The sequence below is a fragment of the Saimiri boliviensis genome, chromosome 11, assembly GCF_048565385.1.
Source record: "Saimiri boliviensis isolate mSaiBol1 chromosome 11, mSaiBol1.pri, whole genome shotgun sequence".
NCBI lineage: Eukaryota > Metazoa > Chordata > Mammalia > Primates > Cebidae > Saimiri > Saimiri boliviensis.
In genome coordinates, this window is record NC_133459.1 from 25,129,699 (window position 1) to 25,149,305 (window position 19,607).

General features: G+C 53.0%; 2 protein-coding genes across 4 annotated transcripts in view; both read left to right on the forward strand.

The window, feature by feature from the left end:
• The window catches only part of ZDHHC18 (zDHHC palmitoyltransferase 18), a 32,972-nt gene extending 26,396 nt beyond the window's left edge, over positions 1-6,576 (forward strand). The window contains exons 6-10 of one of the 3 annotated variants that reach the window (XM_039474189.2): positions 103-205; positions 1,712-1,824; positions 2,692-2,791; positions 5,165-5,241; positions 5,821-5,909. In XM_039474189.2, the coding sequence (XP_039330123.1) occupies positions 103-205; positions 1,712-1,824; positions 2,692-2,791; positions 5,165-5,206 (358 nt within the window). In that variant the 3' untranslated portion in view covers positions 5,207-5,241; positions 5,821-5,909. Of the gene's footprint in view, positions 1-102; positions 206-1,711; positions 1,825-2,691; positions 4,704-5,164; positions 5,242-5,820 lie in introns of those variants that run through there. The other 2 variants (XM_039474188.2, XM_010345807.3) reach the window with 2 other exon arrangements.
• Positions 6,577-12,722: 6,146 nt separating this feature from the next.
• On the forward strand, positions 12,723-14,108 carry SFN (stratifin). Its single transcript, XM_003921261.4, has one exon. It carries the CDS (start codon positions 12,867-12,869, stop codon positions 13,611-13,613), a length of 747 nt encoding a protein of 248 aa, XP_003921310.1. The 5' UTR covers positions 12,723-12,866; the 3' UTR covers positions 13,614-14,108.
• Positions 14,109-19,607: the final 5,499 nt, after the last annotated feature.

The following is a 19,607-nucleotide window of genomic DNA, read 5'->3' on the forward strand; positions in this document are numbered from 1 at the left end:
GCTCTCTGGGGAAACAGCTCCATGGAAGGATGGGTGAGGCAGGCCAGGCGTGGCTGGGAGGCTCCCTGCCCTCCACCTGTGTGGGTCCTTAACTGTCCCCACTGTGCTGGAGTTGGTGATCTGCTTCTTCTCCATCTGGTCCATTCTGGGCCTCTCAGGGTTTCACACGTACCTCGTCGCCTCCAACCTGACTACTAATGAAGATGTGAGTAAACCTGGAGCCATCCCTCATTCTCGGGCAGCACTCTCAGGAGGCGGCAGGGCTGAGAGGGAGCCCGGGCAGCTGAGTGCAGTCCTGACTCACGGACTGCTGGGGAAAATGTCTGTCAAGCAGCCACACACATCCCAGTCCTCTCAGCTGGGCCCTGCTGGGTCTGATGCAGACTTCTGAGACCTGCATGCTTCAGTCTCTGGATGCAGGCTCCCGAGGCCCCAGGTTGCTTTTCTCCACAGCCCGCAGGAGGCAGTACTCACACCACAACATGCATGTTTGGCTGGCACATGACCACTTAAAAAATTCTTTCCATTCCTGTCATCTCTTTGGGTCCTTTTGTCAAGCCTGAGGGAGAAAGAACAGGGATGCTTTTTTCCCATTTGATGACTGAGAGACATGTCCCATGTCTGGGAGGTCACACAGCTGGCAAGGGTCAGAGCCAAGGTTGGTGCCCAGTCACAGGTATGCTCTCCCTCTTCCACACTGCCCCTGTCAGCAGCAAAGCTGTGACTGTTCTGTGGGTGTCACTGGCCTGTCTTGGCTGCCCCTCTCAATATGCATGCCTGGGAGAGACAGGGTATAGGCCAGTGGGGCTCCCTTGGCCCTCCCTACCTGCCACCCTGCAGACTGCCACCAACAAGCATTGTTTGATGTGCCCAGCCCTGGCCAGACCTGACCTCCCCTCCTCATCCTCCAAACACTAAAAAAACAAATGAGAGCATCTGTGTCAGGGCCCACTATCTGGTACTTACCAGCAGCCCATCATCCAACAGAAAATACATTCCCTGACCTCATCCTCTCATTCAGGGAAACAAAACTTAACACACACGGCAGGGCACTGTGTGCTAGGTGATGGTGAGAGCAGAAATGACATCAGCCAGCTTCTCCCGCAGTAGCTTCTTGGGTGCCAGTTCTGCAGCACATTACCAGAGGTTAAAGAGAAAGGAGTGTGTGGCCAAATAGGTGTAGAAAACTCTGGGTTAAAGTCAAGCAGGAATTCTTCATTGCTAAACTCCGCAGTGCCTTCAATAGCTGGCTTCACAGAGCTAGAGAATCTGGCAGGAATTAATCTAATGTCCCAGCAATGGCATCTGAGAATTTTCCACATGAGGACTCAGGCTCAGAGAAGTGGTGATCTGTCCAGGTTATGCAGCCAGTGAGTAGCAAGGCCGGGGCTCACGGGCAGGTCAGCCCTCGCCTTGTGCCCCTGCACTATCGTCCTTCAGAAGCGGCTGCCTAGAGAAGGGAGGAGTCATCCAAAACGTTTCCTCTGGATGCTTCCCGCGGGCTCTGCTCTGTCATCTCCTCTTTGGGGCCTCCTGATCTCTGCCAGGGCTTCCCCCACATCCTCATTGAATGGCCCACATGAAAGACATGTCCCCTTCTCTAACCAGAATTGGTTTCAAAATTGGCCAGCTGTCCCCAGCCTCTAGACCTCCCTCCTAGAAAAGTGAAGCAAAAGGAGGTACTTGACCCAGGCCTCCTTCCTGCTTGCAGATCAAAGGCTCGTGGTCCAGCAAGAGGGGCGGTGAGGCCTCTGTCAACCCCTACAGCCATAAAAGTATTATCACCAACTGCTGCGCTGTGCTTTGTGGCCCCCTACCTCCCAGGTAAGAGAGCAGGGCACAGAAGAGGGGTCACAGGGCCAGGCCTGGCCAATGTGGGGGTGGCCCTTGAGTCCACACCTCTCAAAGTGTTCCCGGATGTCAGCCGACCTCCCCCACACCCCAGAGGGCATTTGTCACATGAAGGAATTCCATGGAGAATTGTTATTAATCACCTGCTCATTGTAGAAAAAAATTAAATACAAAATGTAAAACAGAAGAGCATCCGATAGGACATGTAATCCTGCTCCCTGGAGTTTAACCACTATGACTGCTTTGGCCACGCTTGAGTAACTCTGCCCTTCCGGTTGCCCATTGCCTGGACTGGGTGGTAACTCCATTCTCTCCTGGCAGTAGGAACCCTGGGGACTCAGCCCTGCCGGACCCTCCCTGTTCATCCCGACACCAGGGGGCACCAGAGCTCCAGAATGGGGATTAAATTGCTGTGGGCACTGCCAGGACAAGTCATCCCCACACTGTCATGTCCCCCCACCCCACCCAGTGTCCCTGTCACCCAGCCTGCCTAGAGGGGAAAGGAACATAGGAATCTCATAGCCACCAAATACCTATTCATCCTTGCTTTCCCCCTCACCTGCAGCCTGGCTTCTTGGCAGCCAAACAGACAGGTGGGCCAGTTGGAATTAGTAGTGAATAAATTCTGTGGCCAGAAGCCAGGTGGCCAGAGGGCTGAGAGAGAGGCCTGCCAGAGGTAAGGGTCTTGGGCCTCCAGATGGGGAGCAGCTCTCTTTTCCTCAGCCTTTCTCAGCCTGGGCCTTTGCTTGGCTGAGAGATACACTCTACTGGTAGTCCAGCCCCTGGCCTGGAGCCTGGGTGTCGGGCAGGGCCCTCACGTGTCCCCTTGTGTTTTGGAAGCCTGATTGACCGGAGAGGATTTGTGCAGTCCGACACCGTGTTGCCCTCACCCAGCAGAAGCGATGAGCCAGCCTGCAGAGCCAAGCCTGATGCCAGCATGGTAGGAGGCCACCCCTGACCGCAGCTCAGTACTTGCCACCTGCTGGCCTGTCTGCCCCTCCGCACTCAGCTGCCGGGACCCTCCCTGTTCCATCCAAGGGAAGCAGAACTGCCAAAGACTCAAGTCTTTTCGTATTTATTTCCCACCCCGCGTGGCTTTCCCCAAACTGTTCCGTGGCTGTGCCCTCTGCTCCCCAAACCCAGGTTCCCACAGCCTTGGGCCCTAGGTCCCCCAAGCTGATCAGTGCCGGAAGCGGCCAAAGCCTCTGGAGGCCACCCAGGGAACCACACCAAGTCCTTGCCTGTGCCAGGCGAGCCCTGTGTGAGTGAGGCTGTGAACTGAGCGTGAGGCTTCCCAGGTGGGAGAACTGCTTGGGCCTTGCTTAGCCAGGGTCCTCAGGGTGAAGTGGGACTGATGAGTGGTCAGCTCCGGACAGTGGGCTGTGGAGAGGAAGCCTCCCTGCGTTGCTTGGTCTGTGGGCTCCTCCATTCTCTTGGTGATGATACTTGTTCTTTCTTCTGTGGGAGTTTTTGGTGATTCTGGGGGGTTTTTCCCCCCTATTTTTATGGAGTTGGCCAATAGGATAGAGCTGGGGTTCCAGTAGAGAAGGCAGGGTTGGTGGTGGGTGGGGGCAGTCTGTATCAGATGAAGGTGAATGGGCCAGCCAGGCACCCTCAGCCTCAGCTCCTGTGCAGTTCCGGGTCAGCACCATGGAAGTGGAAGCCTGATTCTTCCCCTGCCCTCAAAGAGCTCTTTAAGGGATCCTAGCCTGCCCCCCACCCAACCTCTCGCCCAAGCTAGGTCGGGGGATGGCTGGGTTTGCTTATGCTGGCAATACTTGAAACGGGTTTATTAATGCTGGGTATTTTGCACAATTTTATAGACCTCTTTTCTACATAGTCTTTTTTAAATGGAAGAAGAAAAAGTTAGCCACGTTACTGTCTGTGTAGTGCCACGTGAAGGGTTGTCAGAAGGCTAGTTGGTTTTAATAAGTTTATTCCAAGAGACCTTCTGGCTGGAATGAGTGAGAGTGTGTGTGCGTGTGCATGTGCGTGTGTGTGTTTGTGTGTTCATGTGTGCCCTGTATGAATGTGGCTGGCTCCCACATCCCCTGGGCTGACCCCTGCCCCATCCCCTTTGAGTGTCAGAAGCAGCTTGAGCCAGGAGGATGGGGGCACATGAGAGAACCCTGGGCTCCCACTGGGGCTCAGCCCAGCCTCCTATCTTTCCTTCCTCTATGGACTTCAGACGGCCAGTGTCTGGGGACTCTGCCATTCTACCCCCAGCCCTGCCCACTAGCCCCCAGGTGAGGCTTCCAGTTGGGACCTGCCCAGACTGGCTGAGCCTGGGTGTGGTGGGTGGGGTGATGGCTCTCGGAAACGGCTGCCATTCTACAAGCCACATCCCCTCCTCTGAGCTCTGAGTATGGGACTCAGTGCCAGGGGCTGGAAGACAAGGTGTTTCTGCCAAGCGGGGACCTCCAATCAGAGAAAAGGAAGGAAGGTACAGGGTGAGCCAGGAGGCAAGTGAAGGTTGGCCTAAGTCTGGGCCAGAAACTCAGAGGATGTTTCTCCTCCGCTGGGAGCTGTAATTTCTTATCAAAATATTGTCCCACCACCCAGCTCCTTGGCCCTTCAAGTGGCTGAAGCTCTTGGAAAATGACATAGAAAGTCCCCAGATCTTGCCCTTCTCACTCCAGAGGCTAGTGGTCACAGACAGCTGGGAATGGCAGCCACAGAGGGTCCCCTCTGGGAGAAACAGCTTCGCCCCAGCCTCAGGGCCCTGGGCCATCACTGCAGTGGCCCTGGGAGGTGAGGAAGAAGCTGGCTAGAGCAGGGGGCTCCTACCTACTTTTTATTTAAGCCAGTATTCTCTGTTCTTGCTTGTAATAAAACTTTAGTTTGTAAGAGTTGATTTGCTTTGGTTCGGTTTTTGTTTGCTTTTCCTTTGCTGAGGCCCCAGCTGACAGCCCTCTGTTCTTTCAGACAAATTTGCTTCTTTCCTAGGGAGAGTGAGAAGGCAGGCAGCCCAGTGATGTGGCTGCATTTTTCCTCACCTGGCTGGAGCTCTGTTCACTGGAGACAGAGCAGGGAGGGCTGTGGCTGAGCCCCCATGGTCACGTGAAAAGAGGCCATCCTCTTCCCTCTTCCTCCCCTTCACTTTCCCCTGCCTCAGGGGCTTGGAGACTCCCAAATTCTTCTTCCCTACTGCCTTTTCGCTCTGATCCCCAGTGAGTGCTCAGCTAAGAAAACACTGGAGACCATAGATTCCAGTGTGAGAGCCGGAGCTTCCGTAGCACCACCTCCCACCTGGGCAGCAGGGCCCAGCCAGACAACTCATAACACTGGCCCACCTCTCTGGTATCTCCCTCAGGAGGACACCTGTCAGGATTTTGCCATCTCCTGCACAGCCTGAGGGAGCTAACAGGCCTCTTTGCAGAGGGTTAGCTGGTAAGACTGTTTCTCCCCTGTCAAGCCAGCACTACCCGCTCCCCTCACACACCATCTCATCCTCATTGCATGATTCGCCAACCCCATGGAGCCCATCCATCTGTCTGGTGTGTGGTGTGGTGTGTGTGCTGGCGCTGGTAGGGTCCCAGGGATCCCCCCTGAGCAGAAGGATTGGGATGTGGGGCAAGGCTAAGAGCCCAGCCCCGCTCTGGACTAAGGAAGTAGCTTTGCACAGAGCAGACCTCCAGCTGGAAGAGGAGATGGAGGGTGAGGCTGGGGAGAGGATGGCGAACCTGCCTGGAGGTGCTTGGTCTGGGCTGGTGGGTCCTGGTATGCAGGGGCCGCCGGTCACTAACACTCTGTGTCCTGGCTTTCTGTCCTGCTATGCTTTCTCTCACCTGCCCGTTTTCTCTCCTGCTTCATTGCCTGCTGCCCAAGCCTTGGCCCTTCTCTGGGGGAGAGGCAGGTGCTGTGGCAGCACCTGTCCCCACCACCAGGGCCCCTGCAGGCCACCTCCCTCCTCCTAATCCCGCTAACCCTCTCTCTTCTCCTTCTCTGCTGTCCTGCCGGGATCTCCAGTGTGTGCGGGGGCTTAAGGACCTCCTGAGGACCGCTGCTCTCTGCCTCTCCAGGAGTGGCCTGGGGGGAGCCAGGCACTCGGCACCTCCACCTGCCTAACCTGTGGCCGGTCTGCCACCATCTGTGCCTACAGGGTCTGCCCCCCAGCCTTCCCAGCCTGTGTGCTCTCTAGGGCCCCCCATAGGGGACAGGGGCTGGCCTCTTTGCCCCGCCCTCACTCCATGCCGGCCAGAGTGTAGAAAGCCATAACGCAGCCATCAGCACAATAATGTGACTCTATGCTGAGACGCTCCCTCTCTTGTCCACTGACTTTACCTTCCCTGGATTTGTGAGGTGTCAAGACTCTAGGAATCTTGCCTTACAGCCTGTCCCTCTACCCCCTCTGGATCAGACTAGCCATAGCCAAGCCCAGCAGGTTTCCTCTGGAGCCAGCTGGGGTGTTGATGGTGGATGACGCTGCTGAACAAGTTTGGTGACTGTTCTAAGCACAACTGGCTTGACACTGTTCCCACGGCCTGTCCACCTCCCCCACAACCTTCCACCGGAGTAGGTAGGATGCAGGGAGAGTGCTTGCATCCTTTGCTCTAGGCACTGAGGGCTGAGCTAGCTGTGCACAGCCCCATGCTCTTCAGGGGAACTAAAGAAAGAAAACAGCTGGGCCAAGGAAAATCAGCTGAGCCCAGGGCTGCGGGCTGCTTGTCTGCTCTCCTGTACCTTTTTTTTAACCAAAATAAAGATTCCCCTCTTCTTGCCATACCCTTGGCTGTCTGGTGCCACCTTTACTTTGGGGCCCGGGGATGGGACCTGCAGTGCGCGTGTGGAACATCTGGCTTCCCCTCACTCCCAGCTTTGTTCCAGCTGGCCAGTGCTGCTCTAGAGATTTAAAAGCACAGTGAAGCCAGAAAGGACACAGGAAAAGTGGCTGACGTCTTTTACACTCTGCGCCTCCAGAACTTCTGGTCTCAATTCCAGAGACCGCCCAGCCCTAGCTGACTTCTGGATTCTGAAAGGTCCCAGCCCAGGCTGAGACAGAGGGTTTAACTCGTTTGGGACTGCCATAGCCATGAACCTTCACTCTCCCCAGCTGCTGCCTCACATCAAGACACACACACGTGCATACACTGTACTATGGGCTAAAAAATAGTTACCACTCCTATTCAGCAAGGGCTTGCCGAGCCCCAAGCCCATTTTCTCATCTGAACCTTTGAAGAAGATGATGTCAGCCTTTTTACAGATGAGGGAACTGAGACTCAAGAAGAAACAGGAGCTGCCCGAGGTCACCTAGCTGGCAAAGCAGCAAATCCAAGGTCGGAACATGACCTCTGCCCTGAGCCCTGACCCATCTGCACTACCCAAGAAATGAATACAGCGGTGGGAGGATGAGATCTTGGATAAACCCTAAAATTAGGGAATGTCATAGCCAGTGAAGGGCTTAGAGTTGATCTGGGCCAGCCTCCTTGTTTTACTGATGGGGAAATTGAAGCCCAGAGGCAGGAAGGGACCTGCCCAAGGCCTTATAACAGAGCTGGGATGCAGTTCCACACCTGACCTCATTCCATTCTCTCTCCATAAATTCCACACCGTCTCCTAGACTGGACGGGTTTAAGAGATGTGGGATACTCTGAACAGCAGTGCCTTGAGGAGAAAAAGACTCAGAACCACTGAATCACTCAAAAGTAATGTAGGCTACTCTGGGGACACTGCCTGTGGGGTCACCCTGCTCCACAAGGAGCAATTTAAAAAATAAAAACCGTTTAATATCCCTTCCCAAAGGTAACTAGTAGAGTGAGCTCTTGGCTAGGTAACTGGACTCTTCTTCACAACTATCCAGTGGAAAAAGGTGCTAGAGCTTCCTCTGGCCACCTGTTTAATTTGATCATTCCAAGATGGAACTGTTTCTTAGGAAGTTCTTTGTAGAGTCTACCTAGAGTCCCTCCCACTGCTACCAGGGCCCTGTGCTCTGTCCCCAGTGGCGGTAGATAGCAAGTGCTTACTGCCTTCTTCATCAGAACTGCTCAAAGCCTATTGCCAGCTAAGAAGGATTGGTTGGCTATGGGGCCAGAGCCCCTGAGATGCTCTGCTGACCCATTCTGGTAGGATGGATGCTCGCTCTTGAGGAGGGTGAGGAAGTAGCAGGCGGGATGAGGAAAGCCCCTTTGGGCTGCAACCCCAGCTCCTGTCCTGCTGACTCAGACAGCTGACTGTGGAGCTCTGTGCCCTGCCAGGGCCTGCTGCCTCCTGCCCGTCTGAGCTCCTGAACTTGGGAAATGGAGGCCCGGAGGCAAAGGGAGGTACCTGAGACAGGAACTGAGTCAGGATCAACAGGCCAGAGCGGGCAGGAGGTGTCAGGCAGCCTGGCTCCCAGATGCACCCCTGAGCTCCAGCAGGGGAGGAGTAGGAATGACGGGGCTTCCTTACCTTTGCTCATGGCTATGCTAGGGGTGTGAACCACCACCAGGTCCCCTGGCTTAAGTGGCAGGAAGCAAATGCTCCCTCCCTGGATTCAGAAGCTCCAAAGTTCCTGGACCTGCCAGGCCCTGCCAGGCCCTGCCTTCCATGTTCCCAGTGTCCTGGGATTTCCAGCTTTTCCCCAGGACTTGGGGAAGCCCTGGCTGGATGACTCGCACAAAGAAAGGCCCCCAGAGGTTCCAGGGCCTGCTGAGGTCACAGGAATGTCCCAGATCAAGCTTGTCCAACCCACAGCCCACAGGCTGCATGTGGCTTTGAATGGAGTCCAACACAAATTAGTAAACTTTTTTAAAACATGAGATTTTTTTTTTTTTTTTGCAATATATACATTTTTTTAGCTCATCAGCTATATACAGTGTTAGTGTATTTTATGTGTGGCCCAAGACAATTCTTCCAATGTGGCCCAGGGAAGCCAAAACACTGGACACCGCTGTTCTAGATGGAGAGGAAGGAGGCAGTGCTGAGCACATCTGACCATCCATCTGGAGAAAGAAGGCTATAGGCAAACTGCCTCCTCTCCTCTGTAGACACCCAGCTGGGAAGGTCTGGCCTTTGGCTAAGTCCTGGCTTAGGGTACTTCCTCATTTCACAGAACCTAACTCTGTGTTAGTGCTTTGTGAGTACATGTTTATCATAATAAAGTTGACTAGATATTTTCACATGATAATAATCGTTGCCATCTGGCCAGGCGCGGTGGCTCATATCTGTAATTCCAGCCCTTTGGGAGGCTGAGATGGGTGGATCACTTGAACTCAGGGGTTCGAGACCAGTCTGGGCAACATGGTGAAACCCTGTCTCTGCTTAAAAAAAAAAAAAAATACAAAATTAGCTGGGTGTGGTGCACGTCTGTAATCCCAGCTACTCGGGAGGCTGAGGCAGGAAAATTGCTTCAACTTGGGAGATGGAGGTTGCAGTGACCCAAGATCGTGCCACTGCACTCCAGTCTGGGTGACAAGAGTGAAACTCAGTATCAAAAAAAAAAAAAAAAAAAAGAAAGGAAAAAAAATAGTTGCCCCCCCCACCCCCGCAAAATAGGCCAGGCACAGTAGCTCACACCTGTAATCCAAGCACTTTGGAGGCCAAGGCGGGCAGATCACCTGAGGTCTGGAGTTCAAAACTAACCTGAACGACATGGTGAAACCCTGTCCTTAAAAAAAAGAAAAATAGGCCGGGCACGGTGGCTCAAGCCTGTAATCCCAGCACTTTGGGAGGCCGAGGCGGGTGGATCACGAGGTCGAGAGATCGAGACCATCCTGGTCAACATGGTGAAACCCCGTCTCTACTAAAAATACAAAAAATTAGCTGGGCGTGGTGGCACGTGCCTGTAATCCCAGCTACTCAGGAGGCTGAGGCAGGAGAATTGCCTGAACCCAGGAGGCGGAGGTTGCAGTGAGCCAAGATCGAGCCATTGCACTCCAGCCTGGGTAACAAGAGCGAAACTCCGTCTCAAAAAAAAAAAAAAAGAGATCGAGACCATCCTGGTCAACATGGTGAAACCCCATCTCTACTGAAAATACAAAAAAAAAAAAAAAAAAAAATTAGCTGGGCATGGTGGCACATGCCTGTAATCCCAGCTACTCGGGAGGCTGAGGCAGGAGAATTGCCTGAACTCAGGAGGCGGAGGTTGCAGTGAGCCGAGATCGCACCATTGCACTCCAGTCTGGGTAACGAGTGAAACTCCATCTCAAAAAAAAAAAAAAGAAAAGAAAAATAGTTGCCATCCATTCTACTGTGCTTTCCATTAACTCGTGTAATTCTCACAAGTCCCATTTTATACATTCAGGAACTTAAATCATTTGGCCAAGGCCACAAACAACTAAGAATTACATTTAGGCAGTCTGATTCAATAGATATTAGGCTATTCCATATCTCATAGAAAAATAATACATATTCACTATTTATACATTGGAGAGAATAAGAAAATCAAAAGGGCCAGGTGTAGTGACTCACACCTGTAATTCCAGCACTTTGGGAAGCCAAGGAGGGAGGATTACTTGAACCCTGGAGTTTGAGACTGGCCTGGGCAACATGGTGAGACCCTGTCTCTACGAAAAATACAGAAATTAGCTGGGCATGGTGGTGAGCACCTGTAGTCCCAGCTACTTAGGAGGCTGAGGTGGGAGGATCACCTGAGCCCAAGGAGGTTGAGACTGCAGTGAGCTATGATCATACCACTGTACTCTAGCCTGGGTGACAAAGTGAGACCTTATCTCAAAAAAAAGAAAGAAAAAGAAAATAGAAAAGAAAGAAAGGGAAGCAATATCACTGTCTCACTACCTAAAGATACCCTCTATAAGTTGGTATTTTAGTTAGTTCCCATTGTTTTCTGCGTCAGTTCTCCGATTTCAGCAAAATCTTTGGGATGTCAAACCTAAAATCCCCTTTACTTCCTTAGAAACCCTGTGACATTAGCCCGGACATGTCCCTACTCCTCCTTGTGGCAAAGAGAGGATCTCATCTTTGGTCCTCAGAGTTCTGGCCTAAGCCTCCCTCCAGGAGGGAACATGAGTGTTCAGGCACTCAGGGTACCTGGGGGAGACACAGGCCTGTGAAATCATCCTGGCTCAACTACTATTAGGCTGGCAGAATCCCAGCGAACGGAGCCCTACCCCTGGGCCCTATCTAAGCTTTGGCTAGGGGTGGGGCAGATAAGCAGGAATCCATCCCTGTAGGCTCAATGCCAACGCCCTTAAGTGAAACTCATGATGAAACTTGAGGCCAGGGCCCCAGCAAGCAGGGAAAGAAGGTTGGCAACAGAGGCCTCCATCTCTGAGGACTCTACCAGGGGTCAGAGGTGGGGCTATGGTCAAAAGGAAGGGACAGGCTGGGCACAGTGGCTCATACCCACAATCTCAGCACTTTGGGAGGCCGAGGCAGGAGAATCCCTTGAGCCCAGGAGTTCAAGACCTCCCTGGGCAATGTAATGAGATCCTGTCTCTACTTAAAAAAAAAAAAAAAAAAAAAGCCCAGGTGCCATGGCTCATGCCTGTAATCCCAGCACTTTTCGAGGCTGAGGCGGGCAGATTGCCTGAGGTCAGAAGTTCGTGACCAGTCTGGCCAACCTGGTGAAACCCTGTCTTTACTAAAAATACAAAAAATTAGCTGGGCATGGTGGTGTGTGCTTGTAATCCCAGCTCCTCAGGAGGGGTGGAGGTTGCAGGGAGCCAAGATTTTGCCACTGCACTCCAGCCTGGGCCACAGAGCGAGACTCCATCTCAAAAAAAAAAAAAAAAAAAAAAAAAAGAAGGAACAGGGAAACTTCTGAGACAGGCTGGGGGAGGCATCACGTAGCTGGGATTGCTGCCCCATAAAACAGAATGATATGTGTCACTGCCACCTACCTTCCTCAGTCCTCTCTCTCCCCAGGTTGCTAGCGTCCCCCCTGGGGGATCAAACTGGACTGCTTCCCGGCCTCAGACAAGAGGGCAGTCTGAGTCAGGCAGGAAAGTGGGACAGCTGGGGAGCTGGACCCCACCCTCTGTGAGCCCCACCGGTACCTGATGGCATATGGCTTGGAGAGGGCAGGTGACCTGGCATGGAGGGCCAGAGGGTAAGTCCTCAAACAAGTGCCAACAGGCCACCAACTTGAAAGGGAAAATTGTGTAGTGATGGGAAATGTGTCCAACAAACCTACTGGGTGACTAATTACAAAAGGCTGGGCTGGAGCGTCAGAGGCTGCTTGTTAAACACTTTATTAAGTGGCACTCCAAAAGCTGCCACCTGTGCATTCTGGGAGCTCAGAGGGGACCTTCAGGGGAGTGAAGCCTGGGGGATGGAACTGTCTTCAGGTAGACTGAGGAAGCAGCCTGGATCTCATTTCCAAACAGCCTGGAGCTCATAGGTCAGAGGCCTCATGGGAGAAAAGCTAAAGGAGACAGGGTGCAGAAAAGAGTTTCAGGGAATTGGTGGCTATGTGACTTTGAGCAAATCTCACCCCTCTCTGAAACTTACTGTACCCATCTCTATGGTCCTGTGTATGTCACAGAGACATGGTGGGGATTAAAGTTGATCATGAATACGAAAGTGCTTGAGAAACTGTATAGCCCTACCTATACATGAATTATTCTCCCCTGAACCAAGGGGGGAAGTTACCTGGCTGGATTAGGAACCCCATCCTCCTGAACCTTTATGAGCTCTGTCGAGGCTGAAGCAGCCAGGGGCTAAAGCCATCCTTAGCCCCTGGAAGGGCACTGTGAAGGAGGACCTGATTTGAGAAGCCAGGCAGCTTCCTGATGTGGGCAGCCATGTAATGCCAGCTCTGAACAAGAGGGGGCAGCGTGGAGCCCAGAAAGGCACCTGTGCAGGTGGGGCCCACGCCCAGATTTCTCCTGATGACTGTCCTGATGACTCACTCCCACATCCCAGCCCTTTTACCTTTCCTGCAGAGCCGGAAAGGGTGTGGGGAGGAGAGGAGAGGGAGGCAGGTCTTGGGCCCTGGTCCTGCCCACTGCTCCTCCCCACCCTTCTCAGGGCCTGGCCACCCAGCCAAAAGGCGGGCCGAGAGCAGGAGAGGCACAGAGTCCGGCATTGGTCCCAGGCAGCAGTTACCCGCCGCCCTCCTGTCTGTCCCCAGAGCCATGGAGAGAGCCAGTCTGATCCAGAAGGCCAAGCTGGCAGAGCAGGCCGAACGCTATGAGGACATGGCAGCCTTCATGAAAGGCGCCGTGGAGAAGGGCGCGGAGCTCTCCTGCGAAGAGCGAAACCTGCTTTCTGTGGCCTACAAGAACGTGGTGGGCGGCCAAAGGGCTGCCTGGAGGGTCCTGTCCAGCATTGAGCAGAAAAGCAATGAGGAGGGCTCGGAGGAGAAGGGCCCCGAAGTGCGTGAGTACCGGGAGAAGGTGGAGACTGAGCTCCGGGGCGTGTGTGACACTGTGCTGGGCCTGCTGGACAGACACCTCATCCAGGAGTCTGGGGACGCCGAGAGCCGGGTCTTCTACCTGAAGATGAAGGGCGACTACTACCGCTACCTGGCCGAGGTGGCCACTGGTGACGACAAGAAGCGCATCATTGACTCAGCCCGGTCAGCCTACCAGGAGGCCATGGACATCAGCAAGAAGGAGATGCCGCCCACTAACCCCATCCGCCTGGGCCTGGCCCTGAACTTTTCCGTCTTCCACTACGAGATCGCCAACAGCCCCGAGGAGGCCATCTCGCTGGCCAAGACCACCTTCGACGAGGCCATGGCTGATCTGCACACCCTGAGCGAGGACTCCTACAAAGACAGCACCCTCATCATGCAGCTGCTGCGAGACAACCTGACGCTGTGGACGGCCGACAACGCCGGGGAAGAGGGGGGCGAGGCGCCCCAGGAGCCCCAGAGCTGAGTGTTGCCCGCCACTAGCCGGCCCTGCCCTGCCCCCTCCAGTACCCGACCCTGCCAAGAGGACTAGTATGGGGTGAGAGGCTCCACCCTTCTCCCCCCCCGGCGCTGTTCTTGCTCCAAAAGGCTCCAAGGAGAGGGACTGGCAGAGCCGAGGCCACCTGGGGCTGGGGAATCCCACTCTTCTCGCAGCTGTTGAGCGCACCTAATCACTGGTCATGCCCCACCCCTGCTCTCTGCACCCGCTTTCTGCCGACCCCACGACCAGGCTACTTCTCCCCGATCTTGCCTCCCGCCTGCCCCTGCCGCCTCTGATCTTAGGAATTGAGGAGTGTCCTGCCTTGTGCCTGAGAACTGCACAGTGGCAGGGGCTAGAGGGGTGTGTGTGTGTGTGTGTGTGTGTGCGCGCGTGTGCGCCAGTGCAAGATCGAGATTGAGGGAAAGCATGTCAGCTGGGTGTGATCATGTTTCCTCTCAATAAAGTTCACCTGTAACACTTCTCCTGTCTCTTCCAGTTCTTGGCGATGGGCTGGGAGTGGGACTGGAATCTGATTTAGAGACCCTGACCTTGGACCTGAGTTAGGACCCTGACCTCCCTGGGTTCTCGGTGACCCGCACGCAAGACTTTGAGTCCAGGTGAGGCCGGGGTCTGGCTCCGTCCTTCAGGGAGGCCGCAAACTGGACGGGCCCGGAAGGGGCGGGTGAACCCACAGGAGGCGCCGAGGCTCCTCCGCCCGGCTGAGGGGAGGTGAGTGGGCGCCGCGACGCGGGAGGCTGACGAGCACAGGTAGGGCGGGGCAGGAAACAGTGAAGCCTCCGGCGTGAGATCTAAGGACAGCGCCGCAGTAGTGAGCGGTACTGAGCACCTGATTTGCAAGCAGGTCACAGTCTCATCAAGGGCTCCGATCTCAGCGGAGGGGAATACCATCCGAGTGAGGCAGAAGTATAGCGCCGCCATAAAAGCCCAGATCTCAGGAGAGAGTCACGTCCCACAGAGTTCGGAGATGCAGACAAAAGGAAACCGACTGGCGGGGAGGAAGGCCGAGCTGGGTGAGAAGGGCTGCGGGGGGCACTGCCTGCTGAGCCTGCCGCCTCCGCTCTCTGCAACCCGCAACACGCCAGAACCTGCGGCCGCCCCGCTCTGTCCCGCCTTCACAGCCCGGGACTGGAGGCGGGGCCTGGTGCAGATGCCGCCCAATCACAGGAGTGAGCTGCCTCAGGGTACCGCCCCGGGGGCCCGACTGGCCAATGGAGAAGTGAGCGGCGGTACGCTCGCGTCGAGTCTTCCCGCGGCCCGCCAGGCCTAGCTGACGCCTCGACTAGCAGAACTGTTTGAGCAGCGCCCGAGCAGCCCGCTGAGCGCCTAGGGGCGGCGCTTTCCCGGTTTCACTTAGGCAAGTTACCACCCGTCCGGCCCGAGAGCTGGACTCCCTCTAGAGCCGCGGGATGGGGCAGGATCGGAAAACGCAGTGCCCGCCCGTTGAGTCAGCTCATCCGGCTGGGCCTGGGCGGGGCCGGCGACTGGGTCTGCTGGAAAAAGGACGCCTAGGTAACCTCATCACACTCCGGAGTCCAGACAGCCCTGGACCGGTCGCCGAGAGGTTTGGCTGGCTGTGCGACTTTGGAAAAGCCGTTATACCTCCCTGGGCCTCAGTTTCCCTCTTGTATCATAAGGGGATTGGACTTGGCTAACACAAGAGTGAACATTTGGGGTTCTGGATTCAAACCGCCCGGGTTCGACTCCCAGCCTGCCTTGACCAAGACTCTTAACTTTGCTTACCTTTGTGCCCTCATTTATAAACAAGGGGACTGTTTAGTTGCCGTAAGTAAAGTAACCCATAGGACAGGCTCAACAAATGAACAAATGTTAGCTTTTTTTTTTTTTTTTTTTTTTTGAGACGCAGTCTCCCTCTGTTGCCCAGGCTGGAGTTCAAGTGATTTTCCTGCCTTAGCTTCCCGAGTAGCTGGGATTGCAGGTGCCGGCCACCACAGCCAGCTAATATTTTTGTATTTTTAATAGAGACGGGGTTTCACCATATTGGTCAGGCTGGTCTTGAACTCCTGACCTCAGATGATCTGCCTGCCTAGACCTCCCAAAGTGCTGGATTACAGGAGTGAGCTACCTTGCCTGGCTTTTTTTTTTTTTTTTTAGACAGGGTCTGGCTCTGTTGCCCAGGAATGACAGTGGCACAATCTCAGCTCACAGCAACCTCGAGCTAGGAGCCTGCCACCACACCCAACTAATTTTTTTTTTTATTTTATTTTATTATTTATTTATTTATTTATTTGAGACGGAATTTCGCTCTTGTTACCCAGGCTGGAGTGCAATGGCGCGATCTTGGCTCACCGAAACCTCCGCCTCCTGGGTTCAGGCAATTCTCCTGCCTCAGCCTCCTGAGTAGCTGGGATTACAGGCACGCGCCCCCATGCCCAGCTAATTTTTTGTATTTTTAGTAGAGATGGGGTTTCACCATGTTGACCAGGATGGTCTCGATCTCTTGACCTCGTGATCCACCAGCCTCGGCCTCCCAAAGTGCTGGGATTACAGGCTTGAGCCACCGCGCCCGGCCCTATTTTTTATTTTATTTTTAGTAGAGACGAGGTTTCACCATGTTGGGCATGCTGATCTCAAACTCCTGCACTCAAGTGATCCCCCTGCCTCTCCTCCCAGAGTGCTAGGGTTACAGGCTTCAGCCACCGCACCCAGTCTCAAATGTCAGCTATTAAAGAATTCTTCCAGCATCAATAAGTCTAGGATTTGGCCAGGATTTTATGCACAAAGTAGAATCATAAGGTGGGCCCAGTCCTGAGGGGCTGGAGTACAGTGGTGCGATTTCAGCTCACTGCAACTTCCTCCTCCTGGGTTCAAGCAATTCTCCTGCCTCAGCCTCTAGAGTAGCCGGGATTACAGGTGCCTGCCACCACACCCAGCTAATATTTTTGTATTTTTAGTAGAGACAAGGTTTCACCATATTGGCCAGGCTGGTTTTGAACTCCTGACCTCAGGTGATCCACCCACCTCGGCCTCCCAAAGTGCTGGGATTACAGGAGTGAGCCTCCTGTTACAGGAATGTGTACTGCCAAAGCTGACCTGCACACCTGCTGAGCCCCTGGAGAATGCTGGCCTTGCATCAGGTGGTCACTCCTCCACCTGGCAAGATGCAGGGAGCTGAGTCCAGCCTCATCAGGTTCCCCAGGGTCCAAGCTTGAGACTCAGAATGAAAGGGCTTTGTCAGAACTGCTTCTACAGGGGAAGCTGGCAGGACCACTCTGATGCCTTCTGGGTCCCCTGTTTTCTCCCTTCCTTTCCTAGAGGTGTGTCAGGTTTCAAGGCTCCAAACCAGAGACTCTAGGCAGGGCAAGTAACTCTACTCAGCTCTGGAGGTGACCTGATTTCTCTCACCAGACAGGTCTGGTGACTATTAATGGGCTAGATCCTGGGAAAGGAACTTCTTTCTTTTCTCTCAACCTCTGACTTTAGCCTGTTAGCTCTGGACCACACTCATGGTTGCCCCTTATGGGGAGAAGTGAGTTGCCCTAAGGTAATGCGTTGGTGTTGAAGGATTTTAAACCAGATGCTGATTTAGATCTCTAAATTAGACATTTACTAGGGCTAAATGTGAGCTGGTTTAGGCACCAGCTTCTTTTTTTTTTTTTAGAGACGGTCTCACTTTGTCACCCAGGCTGGAGTGCAGTGCCATGATCTCGGCTTACTGCAGCCTCGACCTCCCAGATTCAAGCTATCCTCCCACCTCAGCCCCTCAAGTAGCTGGCACTGCAGGTGTGCACCACCACGCCTGGCTAATTTTTATATTTTTTGTAGAGATGGAATTTCATCATGTTGCCCAGGTGGATCTTGAACTCCTCAGCTCAAACAATCCACCCACCTCCGCCTCCCAAACTGCTGGGATTACAGGCATGAGCCACCGTGTCTAGACTCTTTTCCTTTTTAACATGTAGTTTTTATGGGTACATAATAGTTGAACACAGTAGGTACATAGGTACCACAAGGATCCCAAACCTTTTTGTCCATGACTTTTTTTTTTTTTTAATCTCTTGGTGAGCATTTCTTGCCATCTTTTCCTGGCCTAGATTTGATATTTGAAAAATTTCAAGGCCAGATGCAGTGGCTCACACCTATAATCCTAGCACTTTGTAGGGTGAGGCAGGCATATCACTTGAGGCCAGGAGTTTGAGACCAGCCTGGCCAACATGGCAAAACCCCATTGCTACTAAAAATACAAAAATTAGCTGGGCATGGTGGCAGGCGCCTGTAGCCCCAGCTACTCTAGAGGCTGAGGCAGGAGAATTGCTTGAACCTGGGAGGCAGAGGTTGCAGTGAGCCAAGATTGTGCCACTGCCACTCCAGCGTGGATGACAGAGTGAGACTCTGTCAAAAAAAAAAAAAAAAAAAAAAAAAAAAAGGCACCGGGTGAGGTAACTCACGCCTGTAATCCCAGCACTTTGGGAGGCTGAGGCGGGCGGATCACCTGAGGTCGGGAGTTTGAGATCAGCCTGACCAAGATGGAGAAACCCTGTCTCTACTAAAAATACAAAATTAGCTGGGTGTGTTGGCACATGCCTGTAATCCCAGCTACTTAGGAGGCTGAGGCAGGAGAATCACTTGAACCTGGGATGCGGAGATTGCTGTGAGCTGAGATTGCACCATTGCATTCTAGCTTGGGCAACAAGAGCAAAACTCTGAGTCAAAAAAAAAAAAAAAAAAATGCTGGGCAAGGTGGCTCACGCCTGTAATCCCAGCACTTTGGGAGGCTGAGGCAGGAGAACCACTTGAACCTGGGAGGCGGAGGTTGTGGTGAGCCACGATCCCACCACTGCACTCCAGCCTAAGCAACGGAGTGAGATGGTGTCTCAAAAAAAAAAAAAAAAAAAAAAAAAAAATTCAGTCCCACTGCTAATGGGCACAGAGTTTCTTTTGGGGTAATGAAATGTTCTAGGTTTAAATAGATATTGCACAACTTTGTGAATATACTAAAAAGACTGAATTTTACACTTTAAAAGTGTCAACTTAAAAAAAAGGGGCTGGGTGTGGTGGCTCACGCCTGTAATCCCAGCACTTTGGGAGGCCGAGGCAGACGGATCACCTGAGGTCAGGAGTTCGAGACCAGTCTGATCAACATGGTGAAACTCTGTCTTTATTTATTTTTTAAAAAAGGGTGAACTTTATGGTACATGAATTATATCTTAATTTAAAAATCTGTCCCAGAAGAAAAAGCAGGTAAGAATGCTAAGTTCCACTGGAAATTTCTTGGTCACCTCCCCTTCCCATTGCCCTTCCACTTGATCATGTTCTTTTAACCTTTTCCAAATTTCTTTTTTTCTTTCTTTTTTTTTTTTGAGATGGAGTCTCGCTCTGTTTCCCAGGCTGGAGTGCAGTTGCACGATCTAGGCTCACTACAACCTCCGCCTCCCGGGTTCAAGCGATTCTGTGTCTCAGCCTCCCAAATAACTGGGATTATAGGCGCCCACCACCACCCTCAGTGACTCTTTTTTTTTTTTTTGTATTTTTAGTAGAGACGGGGGTTTCACCATGTTGGCAAGGCTGGTCTTGAACTCCTGACCTCAAGTGATTCACCTGCGTTGGCCTCCCAAAGTGCTGGGATTACAGGCATGAGCCACTGTGCCTGGCCCCTTTTCCAAATTTCAAAGCCTGTCTCCAGGGCACAACTAGGCTAGCCACTCCCTTTAAAACATGAACAGAGCTTTGGATATGCTGTTTTACCAACCCTTTCCATGTATGTAGGTACATTTTTTCAGTTCTGATTTCATATCTACTTGATCCTACCTCTGGGTTTGCAGCTATCCTGGATTTAATTCTCATCTCAGAGAGTTCCTGGAGGATGGTACCTTTGTCCCATTATTCCTCCTTTCTTCCGACAGTGATTCCCGCAGGGTTTTGTATTACTGGAAAGTGCTCAAAACTTGGAGAGATATATATATATATGTACACATACACACACACACACAAACACACATA